A 12,398-nucleotide genomic window follows, 5' to 3' on the forward strand; every position below is an offset into this window, starting at 1 on the left:
AAACCTATCACCTTTGCTCTGGCAGGAGGAGAGAAAAAAAGCCAGGATGGAAAGCTTTCCAACACAGAGAGGCAAGCAAGTACGTATCACCAGCTTTGCCAAAACTCGTGTTCTCTGTAAGAATATCGAGTTAGCGAGTCATCAATACGAAGGAGGCTCTCTTTCTCTTTCTCTTTCTCTTTCTCTTTCTCTTTCTCTTTCTCTTTCTCTTTCTCTTTCTCTTTCTCTTTCTCTTAACCTTCCCTATAACTTCTGTATTTAACATTTTTTTGTAAACCTCGAAACAGATGAGATAATGAACTTTACTCTCACTCATCGTTGACTCACCCTGTATACTAATGTATTCTCAATTATTTTATTTTAACTTCCGCGTAAACATCACCCAAAATTCAATTAACGTTGGCTCGAATATATTCACATTTTTCACTATTTATGTATTTTTAACCGCCAGAGAATGTTCGTTTCTTTTTGGCAATTTTCCAATTTTGACGACGCTTGATAAAGGCAACTCGATAAAGATAGACGTTCTAGTTTCGTAGCGTGAAAATTTTCGTAACGAGACGCATTTTTATATTAAAATCTGTTCGGAAGCATGTTCTAATTAATACGGTGCGGTGTTTACTATGGCGCCTTTATTGGGATATTCTTTATTTTTGCTTTTTGTCTCGACGATCTATTTCGGCGAGGCTAAAGATAGCATATGCGTAGGTAAGTACAGTGTTTTGAAGATAGGGCATCGATACGTCGCTCGTAACTAGTTTGTTAACCGTAAACAAAACTGTTTTGTTCTAAGTTAATGACGTGTTTTGTATAGTAAACTAGTTGTTGGCAGTTTTTTCTTACTATTGGAGGGAACGATACTGTAATTAACCCATTTTTAGAACACAACTGTCGAATGCCGTTGAAACACATATTGATTATTTATTAAATTAGATATAAACGGAACATTTTACTACGAAATAATTAGAATTTTATTTATATACTGACATATGACATATTTAAATTTTGGACTTTCAATATAATTTTTACGTCCTTCTCGTTTCTGACTTAATAACAACAGCCCTACACTTAACCTGAGTCCGCATGCTAAATTCAAGAGGTCTTAAGGGTTCCTAGAGGTGTAAAGACATAAAATAATATGATAATCAAAATAACAATTATTTATTGACTTGCTTCAATACAAATAGCAAATATAAACATAAAATATATAACATAAAACACGCAAAAAAAACAAATTAATAATTATTATTCAAAAACAAAAGTAATGAATAATAATGAAAAAATTAATCCGTATAACAGTGATTACAGAATATTTGTGTCAACATACGAGATCGTGACATACAAAGGGTAACGAGTTGGTTTGTTTTTCCGCCTATCACAATTCTGTAGTGCCGATCCTCTGGTAATACCGTTTTCAGTGCTTTAGAAACTGAAATTTATTTTTCAGTATCAGAATTTATTTTGGGCTCTTGCCTTTCTATAATATCCACTTCTCATTCTTCCTTTTCATCGTCATCTCGATCGTTATGTTCAGTAGTAAATTCGTCATCTTCGTTCAAACGGTCTTGCATGAGCTGTTGCAATCTTTCTTGCAGAGTACATCTAAAAAATAATACTTAATTAACAAAAGAAATCGATTATTCACTTTTTTTAATACAATTTGCTCATTTTCAATTAAAACAAATCAGTAAAATAACTTACCTTGTTCGACACTATAAAATTATTGATGTAAAAATAGTATCACAAACGAGTATCACAAACGGTCGCGCGCGGACTGACACTCGTGATCGTGAAGTGTGATCAATCAACCTACATTTTCTCAGTCTGATCTCGTTATACACCTGCCTCTGGTTGGTTAAGCTCCATAAGTCCTCATTTCTGATAGAATTTGGCCAGAATATTCCTACAATTTTCAGCAGAGAGCGGTTTATGAAAACTTGAAGTTTGTTAATTAATGGCGATGTAATTTCCAGCTCTCTGCACCATACAGCAATACTGATTTGATATAGGTATTGTTCCAATGATAAAGGGAGCGATATTGTTGGTACAAACTCTCATCGATTTATTTTTTTTTAATATTGATCTTAAGACCTGCAATTAGAGCTTCATTTGTCAAGTTAAATAGTTTTATTGCCATATCCGCATGACTATGAGAAAGGAGACAGATGTCATCTGCATAGCTTAGATTTTCTAACATGCTAAAGGGAGTCCACTATATTCATGCTAAAATAACTCGCAAAAGAAAATCCCTGATCTTGAAATGTATAAAAGCTAATCATACATAAACTAATTCCTACAGGTGCCTTTTTCGATGAAGAACAACAAAAAACTCCTCTAAACTGGGGAGTTATAGAGGATAATCTGCACGAAGACATCGAGTTTCAAGCTCCCGAAATAATATCAGTATCTGAAAATGAGATTTTCGATGCCACAGTGGCACTATGTGAATTTATTAATAACGATCAGCGATTAGTTGCAGTATTTGGACCTAGAAGCCACATCCTGTCCACAGCATTAGAATCCACATGTGCCTATTTGGGTGTTCCATATTTCATTACAAGTTGGATGCCGAAGACTAACCTTCCATTCGACAATGTATTTAATCTGTATCCAGACACTGATTTGTTAATTCAGGTATGACAAAAATTAAATAAACTCCTGAATTTATTATTATTAACTATAATTTAACTGGGGTTTGTAGGGCTATGCCAAGATTGTGGAAAGTTTTGACTGGCATTCAATAGCTGTTCTCTACGAAGATGACGATGGTCTTGTAAGACTTCAAGATGTATTAAAGTTACAAAAATTTCATAAGGAGGAAATGAATAACGAAATATTTATGCAAAAGTTGAGCTCTAATTGGGATAATAGGTACTAGTTCGATACTTATAGAAAAGATGTCATTTGTAGTAGGAAAGAACTGGTTTACAAACATTTTTTTTTCATATTGTATAAAAGTCCTATAATAGGTTTACAGATTGAGTGAAAAAGTCGGCATTATATGAGATTTTTTAGATTTATAGTCCTTTTTGAAAATGGGCTTTGCTGTTTTTCTTGGTCAGTTTTTTCTATGAATTATATTCAAAATGACAGAAATAAATTTTAACTCTCGGGTAATTGTTAAGTTTGAAATTTAAAGTAAATTAACGGCGCTATAAAAACAAACATCCCTAACTCATTATAATTTTGAACATAATTTAGAATAAACTATAGAGTAATTTCTAATATATATTATGATATATCTGCTGTATATTTTAGATCAATATTAAAGTTAATTAGGAACTCTCCGTTCAATAGAATTATTATAGATTGTAAACGAAGTCGAATAATCGATATACTACAGCAGGCACAGGAAGTAAAGCTACTTTCTGATTTCTCTACCAGCATATTCCTAACATCATTGGTATGACAACGCAATAATTGTGTTTTACGATATTAGAAAATATGCTCTGTTTTTTAGGATGCTCACACGCTAGATTACTCGTCACTATATATTTTAGCGAACATCACTACTGTGAGGCTCTTCGACCCTATGAAACCAAATTTTCAAAGGATTATAGAAGAAGACTTTGCTGATATGAACCCTGCGAAAATCTCAGTTGAAACTGCTTTACTCTACGATGCAATGACTCTTATTACCGAAGCTGTAAATCATCTAAAAACAAAAGATGTGGATATATCGTCTAGATATTTATATTGTCTCTCACCTAGTATTTATTCCGATGATATAGAACTAATACCAACTATACAAGAGGTAATACATTTATTAGCAATAGTTATGTTATATCTTTCTGATTTATTTGGTCTATCGTCTTGACTATCTAGTATATAATTTGTTTACATTGAATTTTAGTAAAATCCTATTATCTTCTTTAATAAAAGGATTGAAGTAATATAAATATCTAAAAAATATTTAATTTTTTATAAGATGGCTTAAGCTTAGCGGCAGTGATGCGGTCCAAATTTTCAAAAGGAAAAATTATGCCTAAATCAAGTGTTTTAAATATACATAGAATAAATATTAACACACTAACATATACAGGGTGCCTAAGAAATAAGTGCAGAAATTTTAACTGGTAGTATATTTCAACCCCAGAAACACGTCTATGAGTTTTTTCTAAGAAAAATTGTTAAGAACTTTAAATTTTTCTTGATATTTTCGGGGAAATTTTCAAAAACTTTTTGGTGCCACTATTCAACTATTGGTCTGAGATTTCTCTACGGTGTATCCGTATCTTGCAGTGTTGCCTTTTTATATATTTCTGCATTTATAAATTTACAGCAATTTTAAATTTCTACACAAAAAATTAGGAATGTAAATTTTAATATTTTATCTAAATTCACTAATTTTAATTCAAATTATGATTGATATTTACTCAAATTAATCTAATATTTTTAGATACCTATTGATTACAGAGCAAAATATAATACTAATAACAATTATGCTAAAATTATGCCAAACCAAACCAAACCAAACCAAACCAAACCAAACTGTCTCGACAAGCGTGTTTTGATTGTTTTGGATACAACCGTTTAGTTTATTTCCTTTCGTGTTTATGTTTTATTTTTACGAATTTGATTGCGTTTATGTTTTATTTTTACGAATTCGAATGTCTTGAATTTAAAACTTGTAACTACGGCAACGTCGTTTACGAGTAATATCGTCGCATAACGCAAGATCGCCACAGCTAGCGGCTGCGCCTTTTAAAAACTAGTTGGCAAGATGGTAAGTGGAACTCTGGGCGGACGGTTTTGTTTTCGATGTAGCCATTGAATAATGAATATATCGCAATACATCGGAAATACATAAAAAAATATAGCAAAAAAGCAAAATATGTATTTAAAATTGTTCAGTGAAACATATTGTATTTTCTTAGATTAAAAGTAGTTCGTAAAGTGGCGATAAGAGGCAATAATACTCAATATATATTTATTCAGAAAGGCATTCAAAGTTGTGTGCGCTTTTCAAGATGTTTTGTAAATCAATGGTTCAAATTATGATGAAACCTATATCAAAATAATGTGTTAGACTTTGGGACTGATATTTTAGCAGTTATAATAGCATATACAAGTAAAGCAGCACAGTGAAGTGTAATTCAGATAACTGGTGTATCGAAAAAGAGAACTGTCTCTGTAACTTTTAATTACTAAATCTGTCATTAAACTGCCATTACTAGATCTGTAATTAAATATATTTTTTTAATGTTGTTGGTAAGTTTTATCTCTTAATTTATTTTGTGTTATAATAACACCATCTTAAAAATGTAATTCATCTCTGCAATCTCTGCTAAACTCCTCAGGTGGTTTGATTTTCTCATTTTTTTAAGCATATACTTTCTTGACTATGCGGAAACATGGCAACACAGGGCGTCGAATTATCTGAGATGAGATGGCGTTGGCGATATTTGCCGGCGGTTCTCAAAATGTTGCCATAATTTTTTTAAATTCTCAAAGTTAAATAACTCGGTTATTTTCAGTTTATTTTAAAAATAATAAAGAGAGAAAGTATATTTAAAGTAGGTATGTTTCTTTTACCACCCCTTAAAATATCGGCACTTTTATCTGGGACACCGAGTTTAGCCATCACACACCTTTGGAGTAGAAAGCTATTTCTTGCTTCTACAGTGCTCGGTATACCAGGGACTATAGGTTTCTTACCACCACGTTTCAACAACCTATTATTAAGCAATTCTAACCGACGACGGCCTAATAACCCGAAAAACCAAAATTCTTCAAACGATGGCCTCGAAAGCCTAAACTACTACAACCTATTATCAGTCTAGGAGTGTGACAAAGTACCCTTTTACATTCCCAAAAGCCTTTTAGAAATGAAGACGAGAGCTGTACCTCTTACAGCGTACCTAATACGAGAATTAAGAGCCAATTTATTTTTTCATAATTCAGACATGTCAATTCAGTCATATTTTAGATTCAATTAATGGATACACTTACTGGACCAATATCACTTAAAAATGGAAAACGAGAAAAATTTACTCTAGATGTCATTGAAATTAATAAACCTGACAAACCTATCGGCATTTGGGATTCAGAATATCCAGAAAAAATGCATTTAACGAGAAATGCCACGGAGCGAGAAGCCGAATTACGAAGAAGGATGGAAAATTACAATTTTATTGTCACATCAAGGTAATCATCAACAGATCATGGATTAAAACTTATAGAAATTAATTAAACTCTTTGTAGAATAGGAAGGCCTTATCTGTATAAGCGAGACGACCCTGATGCTTATGGAAATGCTAGATACTACGGATACTCTGTTGATTTGATAACAGAAATTGCCAAAATAATTAATATCACCTTTGAGTTTCGCATTACAGAAGATAATTCTTATGTTAACTTGGTAAATGACTTAATTGAAAGGGTAAGTTTGTATAACTTAAGAGTGTTAAGTGAGTTAGTAAGTTATCGCTTAAACATAGAGAGCAGATTTAGGAATATGCGATTTTACCATCACACCTCAAAGACGAGCCGTTATTGACTTTAGTATGCCATTTATGACCTTAGGTATAGGTATATTACATAAAGAAAGTTCATCGGGAGAAGTTGATAATATGTATGCATTTATGAGACCTATATCATGGACGGTGTGGTTTTATATTTGGACGTTAAATCTCTTAATATCAATAGCTATGTTCTTTGTAGCAAGGTAAATATTATATTTATGCTATATTTGAATTGATATACTTTAGGTAAATTCTAGATTAGCTCCTCGTGAATGGGAAAATCCAAAACCATGGGATGAGGAATCGAGAGAACTGGAAAATATTTGGACAATTAAGAATTTTCTATGGTTAACTCTGGGGTCTATTACTACACAAGGATGTGACATTTTACCAAAGTAAAAAGTCATTTAAACTCTCAGTTAATTTGCGCAAATTGGTTTGCACAAACCAATGTGCACTAATATTAAACTATCTTATAAAACTCACCTGACAATTATACCGGGTGCGTTTCAAAAGTGGCTCACCCCTATAACTTTTTTATTCTTTCAGATAAAATAACGAGATTTGGTAAGTTAGTATATGACATAAATTGGGATTGATTGAGGTATTCAATTGTTTTCGGTCACTTCCGGTTTCACCGGAAATGACTACAACTTTCGATTTTTAAATGGCACCCTCGTTTTATTTGACAGAAAATGAGACTCTGAATCGAATGACATATCATATGTCAATTTTTGACATAGTCACTCAAAAACAAATTCTATTTTAAATTTCAATCCAGAGTGCCATGGCTGTGTTAAACACACTAATTTTCAATCAAGGAGCCTTGGAAAAATAGATTTGATTGTTCAATGTTTTTAGTGTATTTTCCTGGCCGGTTAAAAGATGCCCAAATCGTATTTTTAATCATATCTCAATTTTTTCAAATGGAACGAGGGTGGCTCATTAGCATATTACTTGTTTATTTATTTTACTACATTATTACTACCATCTAAATGTTTGGTCTTCTTCTATAAGTAGATATCTACCAGTAATACAATAATTAACAAGTCAATCACTGTAGTTTTTGCGAACAAATTTGTTGCTTTAGTTGCAAAAATTAGTAGTTTTATGGGTTTCACATACATGGCAGGCATCAACTTGCTTTTTGTTGTCTCTAATTGGTAGATTTTCCGCTGGAGCATATTTAACGAGGAAAACTTGGAAATCTCTGGAAAGAGTTTGTATACTGGCTCTTTCCGTCGTTACTACAAAATGTGTGTGTTATAAACATATATTTAACAGATTATTATAAACGTAACCGAAATAATTAATTAACAATTTAAAATTACACCAAATAAAACAAAAATAATTAAAAAGTATGATAACTATTTCACTTGCATAACAGGCCGCGTGGCCGGCACGGAGTACCGCAACTTATGTATTTGCAAGATTTACGACAAAATTTCTACTAAACCAGAATCGCTGTATACGGAACTATTACAACCCAGGGTGTCAAATATCCCTAAATAAGAATAATTATTCTTATTTAGGGATATGTGGTACCATTAATTATAATTTATGATACCACCGCCCTACGTCCAATGGATATTTTGTATTAACGAAATTAGTAAAATTGCTATAAAAAATTTTGGACGCGCCCGCTTGAAGGTTAAATTAGAATTGCCCTGTTGTATAAATTAATATTTTTTTTTTAGTTTTACTTACTGTCTATTTACACTTTAATTACTAATAATTTATATTCATTTGTGGAGATTCTGCATTTTCAAACAAAATTTCAAAAGTGACTTCCATGCTTGATTGAATCATTACTATGCAAAAAATAAATATCAGTCAGAAATAAGGCGCCCCAAAAAAAAACCGCGGTATTTAATATATCGACAGGACTATAACGATTTCTTGTTACTTGTTGACTTTACGATTTATTGGTGCAGTTTGATTTGTGCAAACCAGGTTGCGCAAATTAACTGAGAGTCTAAACGGCCCTTAAAGAAGATCATGTTATAAATCCTTTCTTATTTTTAATCCATTCCAGATCTACACCAACCAGGACAATTGCAGGGTTCTGGTGGTTCTTTTCTTTGATAATTACCAGTTCATATACTGCGAACTTAGCAGCTTTCTTAACAATGGGAAAAATCGATGTAACAGTTGACAGTGTCGAAGAACTAGCTGCGCAATCAAAAATAAAATATGGTATAAAATTTAAATTTAACTGTTTTAAGAATGATTTTTTTATTTACCATAATCTAGGAATGTTGGAAAAGGGTTCCACAGAAACGTTTTTTGCCAATTCTAATAATTCGCTCTATCAAAAAATGTGGAACACAATAAAGCATGACAAATCTGTTTTCGAAAAAAATAACGATAACGGAGTGGAAAGAGTGCTTTCTACGAAAAATGCTCTTTACGCCTTTTTTATGGAGTCTACTGGAATAGAGTTTGAAATGGAACGCAGATGTGAGTTGAGAAGAATAGGAAATTTATTGGATTCCAAATCGTATGGTATTGGAATGCCATTAAGTATATTTTAAAAATAGAGTAAATTCTACAATTTTAAGATTATAATTCTAGATGCAGACTACCGCCATTCTATTAACTCAGCCATTTTACAATTACAGGAAACCGGAAAGCTTATGGATCTGAAGGAAAAATGGTGGAAAAGAGAACGGGAAGGAGAACCTTGCAATAGGGTAAGATAAAAATGTATTCATTCATTGCCATTACCCGCTGACGAGTATTTGACACGCATCAGAAGATGGCTACGCAAGGCTTTTTTCCTTTTATGAGCTTTTTTGTGACCGAAAAGTCCGATACGTGATGTTATCTCTTTTTCATACTCCGAACATTCAAAAATCTCATTATTTTGTTACATCTTTACTCTTTTGGTTGCCGTTGTTAACTGAGTTTATAATTCTTCCCTATTGCGTTCTGTTGTGCGCTGATTCCTCCCACTGATTCTATATGCTATCCTCTTTAAGTTGTTATGGAAAATATCCTTGTATCTCTTGGGTTGTCCACCCTGTTTTCTCTTACCGTCTACAAGCCTAAAGAAGAGATTTCGGTAGGCGGTTTTCTTGCATCCTGCATACGTGACCAGCCCATATTAAGCGGGATTAAATAATTATGATTTCAGAGCTTTCGCAACTAGATTTTTCAAGTATCGATACGTTTGAGACATAGTGATACCATTTGATTCTTAACAGTTGTCTAAGGTGGCTATGTTAAAACTTGTTTAATGCGTTGAGACGGCGCCGACGCGGCGCGGCGGTATGGCACCCAGGTTTCGCTTCCATATAACATGGTAGAGATTATTATTGATCGGTACACTGCAAGTTTCCTTTTTTGTACTCGAGTAATGATTGTAGAAAACCCTGTCTTTTAATTTACAGAATTCTCTTGAGGCGCTGCTAATTCTGTGCCGAATTTCAGAATCGATATTGGCATTTTCCGAAATCAAACTGCCGAGTTAATTGAATTCCGCTACATATTATAATAGTTATTCTCCAATTTTTAGAGCATTGTTCTGATTTTCTGGATAATTTTAGTTTTACTGATATTTAGCTTAAGACGAAGCCCGTGGAAACAACGGTTCCGCGGTTGGTGCGAAAGCCCGTTTGCGATTCTGGGAGAATTTTTTCTATATGTGGGTGCAGACGGTTTGCCATAATTTTTGCAGGAAATTTTCCTCCGATAGCCAATAATGAAAGTCGCTTTCCCATATGACATCGAAGAGAGCCTTAAAGTGACTAATAAGTTCTTTACTTGATCAAAATATCGATAAAAGATTGAAGTTAAAAATAAAAATCAATTATGTGTAATTAAAATTTAAACTTTTTATTGTTTGTAGAGTTCCGACGAAAAATCAGATTCATTGGCTTTATCAAACGTAGGAGGTATTTTTATTGTTTTAGGCCTTGGGATAGCAATTGCTTGTACTATTGCCATCTTTGAATTCTTTTGGGAAGTTAGACGAGTAGCAGTTGAAGAACACGTAAGAAATGCAATACTATCTAATTTAAATATTAATTTATTCTTTTTGTAGATTTCTTTCATGGAAGCACTTAAATGCGAAGCAAAATTTGCTTGCAAAATTTTTATTAAGAAGAAACGAGCTAAGCCTGTTCCATCTGAATCATCGTCTTCCAATTCTGAAGACAAGGACAAAATAACTTTAGCTAGGAGTCTTTTTGCAAAATCTGTGTCCTTATTAAACATTGCCAATGAATCAAATGACAATGATCTGAGAAATCGAAATACGATGAGAGGAATTCAATTCAATAAAAGCGGCAGTGAAAAAAACTAAATTTATTTTGTGATACTAAATTATAAGTTTTAATTTATAACTAATTTGTTTAAATAAAGTTAATAATATAACATTTGCATTATTCTAACATTATTAAACTAATGGACAGTTTTATATATACAAACAATATGTCCCCAGATCGTCAATATGGTTTATTCGTTTTTTAAATTTCCTTAGCGTTTCAGAAAAAAAGATACAAGATATGAGAATATGTTTGAATTTTTATTATGCGAAAGAATCAGAATGCATCTCTATGATAAAATCAGTTCAAATTCATATTTACTAAGTATTAATTTTGGTAATGTGTTTAGTGCAACGACCATTCAACTTCATAAGACTTTTTTGGCATATTATTTGCGTAAGTCTATTTGTAATAAACATTCATTATGAGCTGATACTTTGATTTTAGAGTTGTAATTTTGTATTAGTTTTATGTATAATAACGTACCAACAATAATATGTTAACAGACGCAGCTTTTTCCACCTACCAAAAAATTCTTTAGCTATTTTTGAAGGATACCTATTTAGGGAACATCTCTTAGGGTGACACATATTGGAGTAATTCACCTCGCCGTGCTCATCGCTGTTCACCTCGCCGTGCGTCGGTACTGATACATTCTGGAAAAATTGTATCTTCTTCTTTCTTTCAATAGGGTTATCCCGGTATAAAACAACTATTTAAGCCACTTGTGAATCGGATGCCCAACTTTCGTCCCATCTTTTGGATAGCCTGCCAGATGGTCTGGGTGTTTTAGGTATTTGTGTTTGCCCCATTTTGCTATCCTATCGTGGTCCATTCTTTCAACATGGTCTTCCCAATATGCCTTCTTGATTTTCCCCACCCCACTATGTCTTGTACTTCCAGTTCCTCTCTGATGTCGTGTTTTCGCATCTCTTAGATCTTCTCTTCGCATCTCCTAAAGTATTGTTCTTAATACTTTCATTTCTGTTATTTTGAGTATTGTCTTTGTTACTGATGTTCTGGCTGAAGTCTTTATAGCATAGGTAAGAACTGGTCTAACACAAGTCTTGTATATGCAAACTTTACTTTCTCTTGACATAATTTTATTTCTCCATATGTTTTAAGTAGCCAGATATTCATGCCGCTTTGTTTGCTTGGACACTTGCTTCGTCTGACTGATTTCTGTTACTAGAGACGTTCACGCCCAAGTAATTAAATTGGGACACTTGGTTAGTTGTTTGGTTGTTAGGAGCGTCATTTTGGAACGACTCTATTGATGCGCGAGTCTCTAAATTTAAATGTTTGTCTTGAAATGCACATCCGATTGTGTGAATGAAAACATGTCTTGAAAACTGTTCTCAGAAAAGCATAAGTAACGTTCACCGACCAACATATTCTCGAAAATGTATGGTTAAAGAAAAGTTCAACCAATAATCCCTCACGCTTTTCTTCATTTGATAAATTCATATTTTTGTTTGAATGTGACAGTTTGGTATCTCTGAGAGCAATGCCGATTGAACTTGTTTCCATGGTTAACTAAGTGGAATTGTTTAAACTAGATAAGAATTGGCTATAACTCAGTAATTTTCGAAAAAAATATATTACGGCTTATACCGCTGGAAAGATTAAAAAATGGCGGTTGAAAGATTAAGTCATGGCCAACTAT

General features: G+C 32.9%; 1 protein-coding gene across 1 annotated transcript; it reads left to right on the forward strand.

Annotated features, from left to right (window-relative positions):
- Positions 1–472: 472 nt before the first annotated feature.
- Positions 473–11,260, forward strand: LOC115875191 (glutamate receptor ionotropic, kainate 2-like). Its single transcript, XM_030890596.1, has 14 exons — positions 473–708; positions 2,300–2,634; positions 2,702–2,871; positions 3,259–3,403; positions 3,461–3,754; positions 5,930–6,147; positions 6,205–6,382; positions 6,441–6,667; positions 6,722–6,859; positions 8,500–8,660; positions 8,718–8,987; positions 9,039–9,157; positions 10,315–10,458; positions 10,510–11,260. Exons 1-14 carry the CDS (start codon positions 624–626, stop codon positions 10,768–10,770), a joined length of 2,745 nt encoding a protein of 914 aa, XP_030746456.1. The 5' UTR covers positions 473–623; the 3' UTR covers positions 10,771–11,260.
- The last annotated feature ends 1,138 nt before the right edge of the window (positions 11,261–12,398 follow it).

The sequence above is a fragment of the Sitophilus oryzae genome, unplaced genomic scaffold (genome assembly GCF_002938485.1).
Source record: "Sitophilus oryzae breed Bouriz unplaced genomic scaffold, Soryzae_2.0 scaffold_1351_pilon_pilon, whole genome shotgun sequence".
NCBI lineage: Eukaryota > Metazoa > Arthropoda > Insecta > Coleoptera > Curculionidae > Sitophilus > Sitophilus oryzae.